Source organism: Muntiacus reevesi, chromosome 9 (assembly GCF_963930625.1).
Source record: "Muntiacus reevesi chromosome 9, mMunRee1.1, whole genome shotgun sequence".
In the NCBI taxonomy this organism is placed as follows: Eukaryota; Metazoa; Chordata; class Mammalia; order Artiodactyla; family Cervidae; genus Muntiacus; species Muntiacus reevesi.
In genome coordinates this window covers 14,432,398-14,445,802 of record NC_089257.1, presented here as the reverse complement: position 1 = coordinate 14,445,802, position 13,405 = coordinate 14,432,398, and the positions used below count along the sequence as shown (strand labels likewise).

Sequence of the window (13,405 nt, the reverse complement as noted above, 5' to 3'; positions counted from 1 at the left end):
AACATCCAGGTCTTTTCCAGTGAGTCAGTTCTTTGCATCACGTGGCCAAATTATTGGAGCTTCAGCATCAGTCCCTCCAGTGAATATTCAGGACTGATCTCCTTTAGGATGGACTGGTTTGATCTCCTTGCTGTCCAAGGGACACTCAGGAGTCTTCTCCAGCACCACCATTCAAAAGCATCAATTCTTTAGCACTCAGCCTTCTTTATGGTCCAACTATCACATCCATATATGACTACTAGAAAAAACCATAGCTTTGACTATATGGACCTTTGCCAGCAATGTGATGTTTTGCTTTTTAATATGCTGTCTAGGTATGTCATAGCTTTTCTGTCAAGGTGTAAGCATCTTTTAATTTCATGGCTGCAGTCACCATCTGCCATGATTTTGAAGCTCAAGAAAATCAAGTCTGTCACTGTTTCCATTGTTTCCCCATCTATTTGCCAAGAAGTAATGGGACCGCATGCCATGATCTTTGTTTTTTGAATATTGAGTTTTAAATCAGCTTTTTCTCTCTCCTCTTTCACCTTCATCAAGAGGCTCTTTAGTTTCTCTTCACTTTCTGCCATTATAGTGGTATCATTTGTATATCTGAGGTTCTTGATATTTCTCCTGGCTATCTTGGGTCCAGCTTGTGATTCATTTAGCCTGGCATTTTGCATGATGCACTCTGCATATAAATTAAATAAGCAGGGGGAACTTAAGTCTGTTTAATAAATTCAAGAATCCAAAATACCTCACCACCCATCTGCTTCCTCCTTCCTTCCCTGTCTGTGCTAATCATGAAACCCCCAATATAATTCTCTGGAAGCTGTGAGGGTGAAACAAGCCTTCTCAGTAGCATCTTGCAGAGCTGGTGAAGTCATATGTTCACTCACCAGCTCTCCTTTTCTCCCGTGGGAAAATCACAGGCGACCAAGGTCAGCCCTAAATTGCACCCCTTTGGAGGAGGGGTGATGCTGGCAAAGTTAAGATGTTCCTTCTTAATGCATCCTAAGTTATACATACGTGTGTGTGTGTGTGCGTGTGTGTGGGTGTGGGTGTTATACATGCATCTTGCTTCAATGGAGTGTGAAAATTCCATTGAAAAGTCTCACCTCCACAAAGATTCTATCATATGTAGGTGAAATCCCCAGTTAGTGTTCTCACTGGCCCTCCCATGACAGGGCCAAGCAGGGCCAGAACTCATTCACATGCTCCTGTAGGCCCCACAGCTGGTCCTGACATCTGCCTGCCTCTTGCCCCATACGACTGTGGGTGAGATTCGCTGAGTTCCTTGGCATATGGAGTTGGATCCCACATCTCCCATAGAGATATTTTTGTTCATGGGTGGATACCAAGTATTTACTGTTAAAGGGAGGGATGGGACAGAACTGAGCGCATCTTAACGCCGGCATGATGCTGCCATCACTCTGCATTTTCAGGCATTTGAGGCAATTAAATTCTTCCTTTTTGAAGCTTCTTTGGCCTCTGTTGCTTAATAGTTTTTGTTTGCCAGGTACAGTTCCTGGTACAATGTAGCTGCTCAATAAGCACTTGTTAAAGAGCTGTTGCCTGTAACATAGCACCTCTAATATTCTTTATGCTAAATATGCTTACATGTTTGATCCTCGAACAATACAGATTTGAACTGTGCAAGGTCACTTATCTGAGGATATTTTCCAATAAATATGCTGAAAAATTTCTCGAGGTTTGTGACAATTTGAAAGAGCTGGTAGATGAACCATGGAGCACGAAATATCTAAAAAATTAAGAAAAAGCTCGATAACTCATGAATGCAAAAAAAAAATGTAGATATTAGTCTACTATTTACTGCAAATAATACATAAAAATCCATTATAAACTGCTAACTTAGTCAAAACTCATGCACACTTAATATTACTTAAATATTGGAAACTTTAATGTATTTATTTGCTCATTGTTTTCCTAGTGTTTTTTTGTGAAGCAAAGTGAAAGTTGCTCAGTTGCGTCCGACTCTCTGCGACCCATGGACTATCCTCTGTCCATGGGATTCTCCAGGCAAGAATACTGGAGTGGGTTGCCATTTCCTTCTCCAAGTGTTTTTTTAACTGGAGGATAATTGCTTTACAATGCTGCATTGGTTTCTGCCATACAACAGTGCAAATCAGCCATAAGTATATAGGTATATATCCCCTTCCTCTTAAGCTTCCCTCTCACCCCCCACCCCCATCCCATTCCTCTAGGTTATTACAGAACATCACTGGGATGAACGACCATATCATATAGCAGCTTTCCGATAGCTATTTTACACACTCTTTTGCAACATAAAGGGTAATGGTTAATTCAGAGTTTTCACTCTCGAAAGCAATTGCATTAAAGTCTTTAAAATGATGTTAAAATGTATAATGATTTTCTCCTTAATCATTAGTTAAAACTTGGCATCTCGTTCGAACTTTAATCAGTGTTGAATTAACGACATGCTGAGTAGCATTGGTCTAGAGCACACTGATCTTACAAAGCGACATTATGACACTGGTGAAAGCGTTCACTACAGAAAATGTGATACATATTCAGGTGTGGTCAAGACAGATTAATATAATCACATGTAAGCAAAATCCAGCTTGAGTAAATGCTGCTTTGGACAAACTTGGTTTCCTCTTGAGCAGGGTGTCTCAGTAGCAGTAGTATTGTTGCTCTGGACTCAGGTAGCCTTTGCTGTGGGGGCGGCCCGTGCGCTGTAAGACACTCTCAGGATCTCTGCCTCTTCTCACTGGTTGCCGGCAGCATGTCCTCCCCACCCAGCTTGGGACGATAAAAACGTCTCCAGATATTGGGGGGCGAAAACTACCCATGACTCAGAACCACTCTACCTTATCCTCATCAATGGCCAGGAAGTGCTATTTCAGTATTCTGACACTTGTGGCCCATATTCGTGGGACCCATCCTTGAAATGGTGTCATTTCATGTAAAGTCATGTGATTGAGTTCATGATAAGCAAGAGGTATGTCTAATTGGCTTCTGAGCAGCATAGAGGTCCACAGCATAAGTGCCCTGTGAACACTGGCTGAAGTTAATTTACCATTTCCTATTGATTTCTGAAGTTACGTTATCTACAAGGAAGTTTGAGATGTTAGTATCCAGGTCTTGTTTCCCATGAGGTAGGTGCCTGATTAGGAAGGGGCCAGGCATGGGTCTCTGGGGACCAATCTTCTCTCACTTGATCATCACACCTTCCCCCCTGGTATCTCTCAGCAGAGTGAACTCAAGGCTGAGCTGCTAGACTTCTTACTTAATGAACATGGAGAGGCAAGTCTACTCCACTCTTATTTTCAATCAGGTGGAGTAGATGCACTGACTTAGTCTCAACATTTGCAAGCCTAAAGCTGAAAGGGGATCATATTTTCCATCTGCCACCCCTGAGATGTATGAGCTCTGGTTGAGAGCTTGGTCTTAATGCTTTAAGATTGAATAACCGGGAAACCTGCATGCTCTGTGGGATAGTTTCAGGGCATCTTTTGCCCTCTGTGGTCATAACGGAAAAGAGAATTGTGGTGAGACAACAGAGCCCCAGAAACATTGGGGTGAGTTTTGTTTTGCGAGCATGTGTTGATTACACTTCCACTTTTAAAGTGAAGTGAATTGCCCGTGGCGTTTTGCCAAGTGCTCTCACATTGGTCTGGTCTTTGCCAGAAGCAAGCTCTGTGCCAGGTACTGGAATTCAGGGATGAAGAATATATGGTCTTGGTCCCTGGGGACCTTTATTCTTTCAACATTTTCTGAACACTTACAATGTTACTAAATACTGTGCTAAGACGGTAGTTAGTCAGTGTTCGTCTCTTAGTTGTGTCCGACTCTTTGCGACCCCATGGACTGTAGCCCACCAGGCTCCTCTGTCCATGGGATTCTCCAGGCAAGAATCCTGGAGTGGGTTGCCATTCCCTTCTTCAAGGGATGTTCCCAACCCAGGGATTGAACTCTGGTCTCTTGCATTGTAGGGGGTTTCTTTACTGTCTGAGCCACCAGATCTATATCCACTCTTCATTCTATGTACACCACTGAGTGCTATTTTATGGAGGATATTCAGTCAGCACTGGAGATGGAGTGTTGAGCAGGACATAATCTCTGCAAACTCATAACTTAGTGGGGCAGATGGCCACATAACACAATTATCAATCAGTGTGTAAAGTGCTATGATTCCAAAACGTCCTGAGAGCACAAGGCCACTGATGGTAAGGCCTGTGGATTCAGAAGATGGACTTCCTGTCTTTGAGAATCATCCAAGGCAGCAGAGTGAATGGTTGCTTAACTTCTCCTGGGATGGAGTGGTATGACATCCACCTGTGAGGTAGGTTTTGACTCCATGGTACAATTTGGATCTTGAGTCTCTGTGAGGTGAAATAACTTTCCAGATAAGTTACCACCTAAGGATATTGTATACCTAGGAGTCCAAGCAGTGTTTTCTCCTTGAGTGATTTGGTAAAATTCCCAAGCTGATCTGAGAGGCGAGTGCTGGTCTCTGCAATCGTAAACTCTATTGGTTTCTTCATGGTGGTGACTCATGATAGTCCTCGATCATCTGGGGCTGTCTCCAGTGCTAAAGGAAGGAAGCTTTGTGGCGTGAGTTGATGTCACATGACTCCTAGTTCCAGGCACCCTGGAGCTTAACCATGCAAGGGTCTATGTTGATACACACTGATCTCAGTCAGCTTGGATAAATCCAGCATGGATGAAGATAGTGTGCTAATCAGTCAGTGCACAATCTTGGTGATGCTTTAGGTGTTTTAAGGTTGGACTTCAGAGGAGGGTTTGTCATAGCATGAGTTGGGATTCTGGGAGGAGAAGTCGCTTGCACTTCTGTTGCCACTGGGGGACATACAGTTGAAAAAGTGAAGGTACCCGTGTAGAGAATTGTGAATGTATTGAACGGGAGCTTTTGCAAGGAACTAGGTCACCTAGTGTACCAAGTGTAGAAGCAGATAATTAGGAGGAGAAGCAAAAATAAGGAGTCCTGAGTGTCAAGTGAAACTCTTCAGAAGATTCTGAAGGGTATATGGGAAAGTGAGACTCCTATTTTGTAAGCCAAGAAGAGAAAAGGAACAAAAGGCAGTGAAATAAAGGAAATTTGTTGGTAAAAGCCAAAAGCATTCAAGGTCAATAGATGGACAATTATGAAGATAGCAACACTATCCTTTCTGCCCCTACATCACCCAATGGGGCAATCGATTTTCTTTTCTTTTCTTTTTTTTTTTTAGCAACAACAAAGAGGGTTTATTTAGCTCCTGCAGCTGGAAGTCAGCATTTAAATCTCCAAGTCTGGGTTTCGCTGGTGGTTCAGACGGTAAAAAATCTGCCTGCAATGCAGGAGACCTGGGTTTGATCCTCTGGTCAGGAAGATCCACTGGAGAAGGGAATGGCTACCTACTCCAGGATTTTTGCCTGGAGAATTCCATGGACAAAGGATCCTGGTGGGCTACAGCCCATGGAGCCTCAAAGACTCAGACATGATTGAGCAACTAACACTTTCACTTTTTTCACAGTCCAAGGTCTAGTTCACTAGACCAACCTCTACATACAAAATGATTTTACTTTTCAGTTGCCTAACTGTTTTTGAGGATTTCCCATTGTCTGTTTAGTGAACTCCAGAGTCCATAGTAGTCTTTTATAAAGTGATACCAGAATCTATTTCCAGCTTTATTGTTTCCATTTCCGCTTTACTCCAGCCTTAGTCAATGAATTTTCATGGTTTGTACATCCTCTTCCACTTTTTTGGAGTGTTCACCCAAAACATGTTCATCCTTTTTTTTTTTTTTTCCCACATACCTAACTCCTAATAATCTTTCAATATCCAGTTCACAAGCTTCTTGGACATGCAAGGGATTGTTATGTAATTTTTACACTTAATGTAGGAGTCTTTCGTTTTGCTTCATTTCAGATCACCCATTGAAATTACTGTCTTCTGGTGGTGATTTCATGGCTAACACACAGAATGTGACAGAATTTATTTTCCTGGGACTTTCTCCCAATCAGCTGGTGCAGAAAGTCTGCTTTGTGATATTTCTGCTCCTGTATGTAGCCATCGTGCCGGGGAATTTCCTCATTGTCCTCACTGTCATGAGCAGCAGAAGCCTTGGCTCCCCCATGTACTTCTTCCTCAGCTACCTGTCCTTTGTGGAGATCTGCTACGCCTCGACAACAACCCCCAAACTCATCTCAGATCTGCTGGCTGAAAGGAAAGCCATATCTCTGTGGGGCTGCATGACACAGGTTTTTTTAATCCATTTCTTTGGTGGTATTGAAATGTTCCTGCTCACCGTGATGGCCTATGACCGCTACGTGGCCATCTGCAAGCCCCTCAACTACACCACCATTATGAACCGGCAGGCGTGTGCCTTCCTGGTGGGAGCAGTGTGGGTGGGGGGCTTTGTGCATTCCTTGGCTCAAATCCTTCTTGTCTTCCGCTTGCCGTTCTGTGGCCCCAATGTGATCGACCACTATTTCTGTGATGTGCTTCCCCTGCTCAAACTCGCCTGTTCTGACACCTTCCTCGTTGGTCTTCTGATTGTTGCCAACGGGGGGACCCTGTCTGTGATCAGCTTCATGGCCCTCTTAGCCTCCTATGTGGTCATCTTGCTGCATCTGAGGACTCGGAGCTCCGAGGGGCGGCGCAAGGCCCTGTCCACCTGTGGGTCCCACATCACTGTGGTCACCTTATTTTTTGCTCCCTGCATCTTCATCTATCTGAGACCTTCCACCACCCTGTCTGCGGACAAGACGGTGGCCGTGTTCTACACGGTGATCACCCCACTGCTCAACCCTGTCATCTACTCCCTGAGAAATGCTGAAGTGAAGAAGGCCATGGAGAGGCTGTGGGTCAGAGCAATGAAGCTAGAAGAGAAATAGAGGCTCTCTTGGTGTTGATCCTTGATGGTGAATAAAAGTGAAGAAAGAATCACTTTCTAGGATTTTTTGTTTTTAGATTACTCCAACTGGTTCCCATCTTCAACAGCTTCATTGTAATCACTTTTTAAATATTTCTTTTATGGATATATTATTACTTAACTGGCCATTTTTCTGTTACATGTTTAAATCGTTTATATATTTTTACTACTATAAATAATAATGTGCTAAGTATTCTTGAATAAAAATCTTTAATGATATGTCTCATTTTTAAATCTAACTTGCTGTCATAAATTTATTGCACTAAAAGGTACTATAACTTTTGATGCATAGTCTTAAATCAATTCTGAGAAGGTTTGTAATCCAACACAGTCATTAAACTTTTTCTTGGTGAGGAATAAAATTTTATATACTCTCAAATGATCTCCCCACAAGATGTTTATTAGTTGTAAAAATTTAAATGTAACTTTATAGCTGTGAAACCTTGTAGACACGTCCTTTAACAATGACTCAAATTTATTATTGCCATTTACAAAGAGCCATACAGTGTCAGTGTGATAGTTCTACCCAAAATGCATAATCTGATTTTAACTATGACAAAATGTCAAAAAGACATTAGTCGGAAGACAGTTTGAAAGGAGAGAGATCAAGTTGGTAGAGCAGGAGGAAGCTGGCTCATCTCCATAAACATGTGAGAACTGCAGCTCCGTATATAGTGACTCTCCCTGAAGTTGATATGGGTACTAGCAGAATTGTTCTTCTACAACCAACGCTGTAGAGAGAGATCCCCATGGATTCTGATGGAAAGGGAGGAGATGTGCTCTGTGTAGGACTCATACCCCTAGCGGGGAGCCCAGAAAAGGAGAGGATATTATAGACTCAGGGTATTGAGGGGTTGAAACTACATATTAGGCACCGCAGGCCTGAAGTCTGATCCCAGGAAGTGGAGCCCTCTTAGCTGGTTTGAAAACCGATGGGGCTGACCGTAAGGATTTAAGAATCCAAGAGTCTGCTCTTAAAAGCACACATACAGCCTTGCTTACTCCCAGTTACAGCACAAAGACAGCAGGCTGAAAACTGCCTGGGGATCTCATGGTCCTTCCAGCACCACTCAAGCATGTTACTCTCTTGCCTGTCTGCGCTGGGCCCCTCGTGCTCTGGGGCTGTTTACCGCTAAGGCAGAGGCTGCCACTACTAACAGGGGGCCCAGACTTGAGGGAACAAACCAGAATGGATCCAGCCCCTGTTTCTGATCAGGGCAGAAGTGGCCATTGCCAGTGCATGCTTTGGTACACACACTTGGGAGAGGGTGAGACTAGCTCCAGGGCAGAGAGAGCCTCTGCTCTTGCCTCTGTGCACACTCTCAGAAGGGAGCGAAACTGGCTCTGGGTGGAGACCTCCTTAAAGGAGTGAAGGGAAAAAGCCTACCACCTAGGATAATCTACCAGCAAGATTATCTTTAAAATTGAAGGAGAAATAAACTTCTTAGACAAGCAAAAACTAAGAGAGTTCATCAATGCTAACCTGACCTTATAAGAAGTATTAAAGGATCTACTTAAGGGAAAGAGAAAAGGCTACAAGAAGTAAGAAATTATAGGAAGGGGAAAATTCCACTGGTAAAGGCAAATATATAGTAAAGGCTGCAGATCAACCACTTAAATAAACTAGCATGAAATTTAAAAGACAAACAATGTAAAATCAGCTATAACTACAATAAAGAGTTAAGGAATATGCATGAAGATGTAGACTATAACATCAAAAAATGTGGGGAGGAGTAAAAAATGTAGAGATTTTAAAATGTGTTTGCATTTAAATGACAATCAGTTTAAAACAAGTAGATTTAGGTCATCATATATGAGCTCCATGCGAAGAGTTGACTCATTGGAAAAGACCCTGATGCTGGGAAGGATTGGGGGCAGGAGGAGAAGGGGGCAACAGAGGATGAGATGGCTGGATGGCATCACCAACTCGATGGGCATGAGTTTGAGTAAGCTCCGGGATTTGGTGATGGGTCGGGAGGCCTGGCGTGCTGCGATTCATGGGGTTGCATGGGGTCGGACACGACTGAGCGACTGAACTGATATGAACTCAATGATAACCACAAATCAAAAACCTACAACATATACACAAAAACTAGAGAGAAAGAAACACAAACAACATTAAAGAAAATCATCAGACCACAAGGGAAGAGTCTAAAAGAAGAAGAACAGAGTAGAACTACAAAAACACTCAGAAACTAAATGGCAAAATCACTAGTCCATACCTGTCAACAATTACTTAAAATTTTACTGGTCTAAATGCTCTAACCAAAGACTTAGGGAGGTTATTTGGATAAATAAGCAAGACTTATCTAAGTGTTGCCTCCAAGAGACTTACTTCAGAGCTAAAGACACAAGCAGACTGAAAGTGTGGGGATGGAAGGAACATATGAAAATGGAAATGGAAAGAAAGCTGGGATAGCAATATGCATATCAGACAAAGTATGCTTTAAAACAAAGTCTAATAAAAGACAAGAAAAGACATTACACAATGATAGAGTGATAAATACAAGAAGATGATATAGCCTATATAATATACCTAATATAGGAGCATCTACCTATATAAGACACATACTAATATAAATTGAAAATTGACAGTAATACAGTAATTGGAAGGGACTTGTCTGCTTACTTCATTGAACAGTCATTCAGATTTCTCTACCTGTTAACATCCTATCCACCCTCAAAAACCCACCTGAAATGCTGCTGCCTTAAAATTTATCAAAACTTAGGTACACACACACTTACAGACCATGTAAGTGTAAAACATGGTACTATTTGCAGTAGAGAGAGATGTAAACAAATGTGAAGATGCACTATGAAGTCAAGCTGCATAAAGCTAACGGCAGTACATATAGTATGGCCACCTCCTGTTGCTATGACTGTGAGCTCAAGTGTTGCAAAGATACACTTAAAATGCATCTGATGCTAATCAGTTACCCATGAGCAGTCACCTCTGCAGGAAACTGTTTTTCTCAGTAAAAAGTGATCTCTTGAGGTTCTTGTGTATTTTTCATCATATTTAGTGCAATATTATAAGCATTGAATAACACTAGGGGACCCTTAGGAAGTGCCACCAGTGATCCTAGAAGCACTTTTAAGAAGCAAAGTCATGACATTACAGAAAAGTTGAGTTGCTTGATATGTTCCACAGATTGAGATATGCAGCAAGGGTCTCCTGCCACTTCAAGATAAATGAATCCAGTATAAGGATGATTGTTTAAAAAAAAGAAAAGAAAATCCATAAAGCTATCATTGCAGCTATTGGTTCCATTGACACTTTGTCTCTGAAGCCAGGAAGTACCTTGCCAGTAAGGGACTGTCTTTTAAATCTCTTTTGGTATTGGACAGTGCCCTTGATTACTCAGAACCCTATGAGATTAACACTGAAAGCATAGAAATTGTCTGCTTGCCCCCAAACCCAAGTTGTATAATTAAGCCTTTAGATTGAGGGAGCATAAGTACCTTTAAGATTCATTATATGTGGTACTCTATGGAAAGGATTGTCAACACTATGGGAGAGAACCTGATAGAGAAAGCACCATGAAAGTCTGGAATAATTACACCAGCAAAGATGCCATTATTGAAAAACCCGTGAAACCATCATGCCTGAAACAATAAATTCCCGCTGGAGAAAACTTTCCAGATGCTGTGCATGACTTCACAGGATTTATGACAGCACCAGTCAAGAAGATCATGAAAGAGATTGTGGATATGGAAAACAAAAAAAGGCAGGGAGTGAAGTGTTTCAAGGTATGGATCTTGAAGAAATTCAAGAGCTAACAGATTGCACTTGGAATTAGCAGAAGACACCTTGATGGGGATAAATGCTTCCAAACCAGTGCCAGGAAATGAAGAAGACATCAAAGCAGCACCAGAAAACGTTTTGACATTAGACAACCTGGACAAGGGTTCCAATTAGTCAAGGCTGATTTTGCCTTCTTTTAAAACATAGACTCTTCTATGAACCAGGCACAGAAACCACACAGTAGAAGGATGATTAGCACTACATAGAAATAAAAACAAAAAGCAAAAAGATAGAAATTATGAAGTATTTCCATGAAGTTACATCAAATGCATCTGCCTCTTCTGCTTTCCCTTCCACCTCTGCCTGAGATAGCGAGATCAACCCCTCCTCTTCCTCAATGTGAAGACAAGGAGGATGATGACTTTTATGATGATCTACTTCCACTTAATGATGAGTAAATAATCCTCATGTCATACAGTTAATAACCTTATCTGCTGTGTATGTGTGTAGGTGTCTTTGTGTGAAGAATCTGTTGACTGCATGGTAAGAGGTATATGCAACCTTTTGACTCACCATCATCATTGCCTGATTATTCATTGTGTAGAATATTCTGCAAAAGACACATGTTGAAGGGAAAAACCTATACTTACATTGGCATAAGATGAGTGATGTTAATATAAAATTAGCAATGTGTTAGTTTTCTTACTGTTTTATATCTTTGCTTTCAAAAAGTTTTGTTACCGTAGAGTGTGCCCGTCTCTCTTAATTGGAGAATCTGCATATCAGGCTATCACCACAGGTATTTGGTTTCTAAAAAAAGTAACAGTGTTTCCAATACTGCAGTAAGAATATTACTGTAATACTGTATGCCATACAATTTTTAAAATAATTTATTCATTACCATATAGACTAGGCTACTATGAAGCAGTCGTTTTGATTACACAGGCTACCATAAAGTGATCATATTGCTGCTTCATTATCAACGCATGAATCGCTATGAAAAAAATGTTAGTGACTCAGTCGTGTCCGACTCTTTGTGGCCCCATGGACTATGGTGTGCCAGGCTTCTCTGCCCATGGAATTCTCCAGGCAAGAATACTGAAGAGAGTTGCCATTCCCTTTTCCAGGGGATCTTCCCATCCCAGGGATCAAATCCTGGTCTCTTGCATTGCAGGTGGATTCTTTACTGTCTGAGCCACCAGGGAAGCCCATGAATCAGTATACCTGCTAATAAATACAAATTTCTTTTTCACATTATATTCACATTGTTAATGTCTAGTGTTGGTAACATATCCAACATCTACAGTGCTTTGTATCATATAAGATGATATTGATGTAGGTACTGACAGATGATCCATTTTGTAAACAAAAGACACAAACTTACAATATCGATAAATACAGTATAGTACTGTAAATATGGGGCTTCCTTGGTGGCTCAGATGGTAAAGAATCTGCGTGCGATGCAAGAGATATGGGTTCAATTCCTGGGCCAGAAAGATCCCCTGGAGGAGGGCATGGCAATCCATTCCATCATTCTTGCCTGGAGAATCCCATGGACAGAGGAGCCTGGCGGGCTACAGTTCATGGGGTCACAAAGAGTTGAATACGGCTGAAGTGACTGAGCAGGCACGCATGCACTATAAATATGCTTTCTCTTTCTTATGATTTCCTTAAAACATTCTTTTTTCTAGCTTACTTTATTGTAAGAATACATTATATAATACATATAACAGACCAAACATATAGTAACAGAATTTCCAGTTAACACTAGGCTATTTGCAGTTAAGTTTTGGGAAGTCAAAATTTATACTCAGATTTTTGACTGTGCAAGGAGTCAGTGCCCCTACCCCTGTGTTGCTCAAGGGTCAACAGTACTTTGTTTATGTACATTTTAAAGCATTTGGTCCGGACCTAAACTCAGAGGAGCTGCCCTCCCTTTCTCTCAGTTCTTGATGTAGCAGGCTAGGATGTTAGTCTGCAGGCTGTGACAGGAGTTGCTTACTCATGTGGATGTTTCATTGTCTTCTGAGAGCTACAGAAAGGACATTAGCAATGAACTTGAGTCATCGGATATTGCAAGCACAGATAATATCTACTTCTACTAAGCTGTCAAAATTCTCAGGGATTGTCTCATCTATTGAGGATTGAGAGTCGGTTGGTCTATTGAGGGATGATTGATCACGTGTTTCCTGGTCTCATTGGAAAACATACAGGAATCAATGAAAACATTTTATTTTATTTTAAGAGGTAGAGATTGTAAAATGTTTAAAATGCCCTCTCGTTTCACAGAAGTGTAATGATGTAACAGTTAGCTTTGGAGACCTCCTGGTCAGGTTCTCAATTGTCAGTTCCGTTACAACATAAAACCCCAAGAAAATGTATGTTTTAGGCAATAAATATATTAGTACAAAGGGAAATTTGTAGAGGGCAGAAAACTACTCTGTGTATACAATTTTGTATTCTCTTCCCATTTATTATTTGTATCCTTTTGGGTATAGTTTGAGCTGCATATAACAGAAAAACAGAGCAGCTGATAAGACAGAAATACAGATGTAGACAAGCCAGCGTGACTCTTGAGGTCTAACAGTGTTACCAGAAACCTGGAGTCTGCCAGCTCAGTCATGCAGCTTTAGCCTCATCACCTCTAAGGGCTGCTAGTGCCACTTCCGGTGTTATCCAGCAGAACTTTATGCCGTGTTAGAGATGTCCTCTGTCTGTGTTGTCCTATGTGATGGTGACAACTGAGGAGTTGAAATGTGGC

The 13,405-nt window shown here is 41.5% G+C and overlaps 1 protein-coding gene across 1 annotated transcript; it reads left to right on the top strand.

Moving 5' to 3' along the window:
• The first annotated feature begins 5,931 nt into the window (after nucleotides 1-5,931).
• LOC136174596 (olfactory receptor 4X2-like) lies at nucleotides 5,932-7,017 on the top strand. Its single transcript, XM_065944769.1, has one exon. It carries the CDS (start codon nucleotides 5,932-5,934, stop codon nucleotides 6,859-6,861), a length of 930 nt encoding a protein of 309 aa, XP_065800841.1. The 3' UTR covers nucleotides 6,862-7,017.
• Nucleotides 7,018-13,405: the final 6,388 nt, after the last annotated feature.

Excerpts from the sequence above, each read along its gene's own strand:
- LOC136174596 (XM_065944769.1), top strand. The coding sequence starts at position 5,932 with ATGGCTAACACACAGAATGTGACAGAATTTATTTTCCTGGGACTTTCT.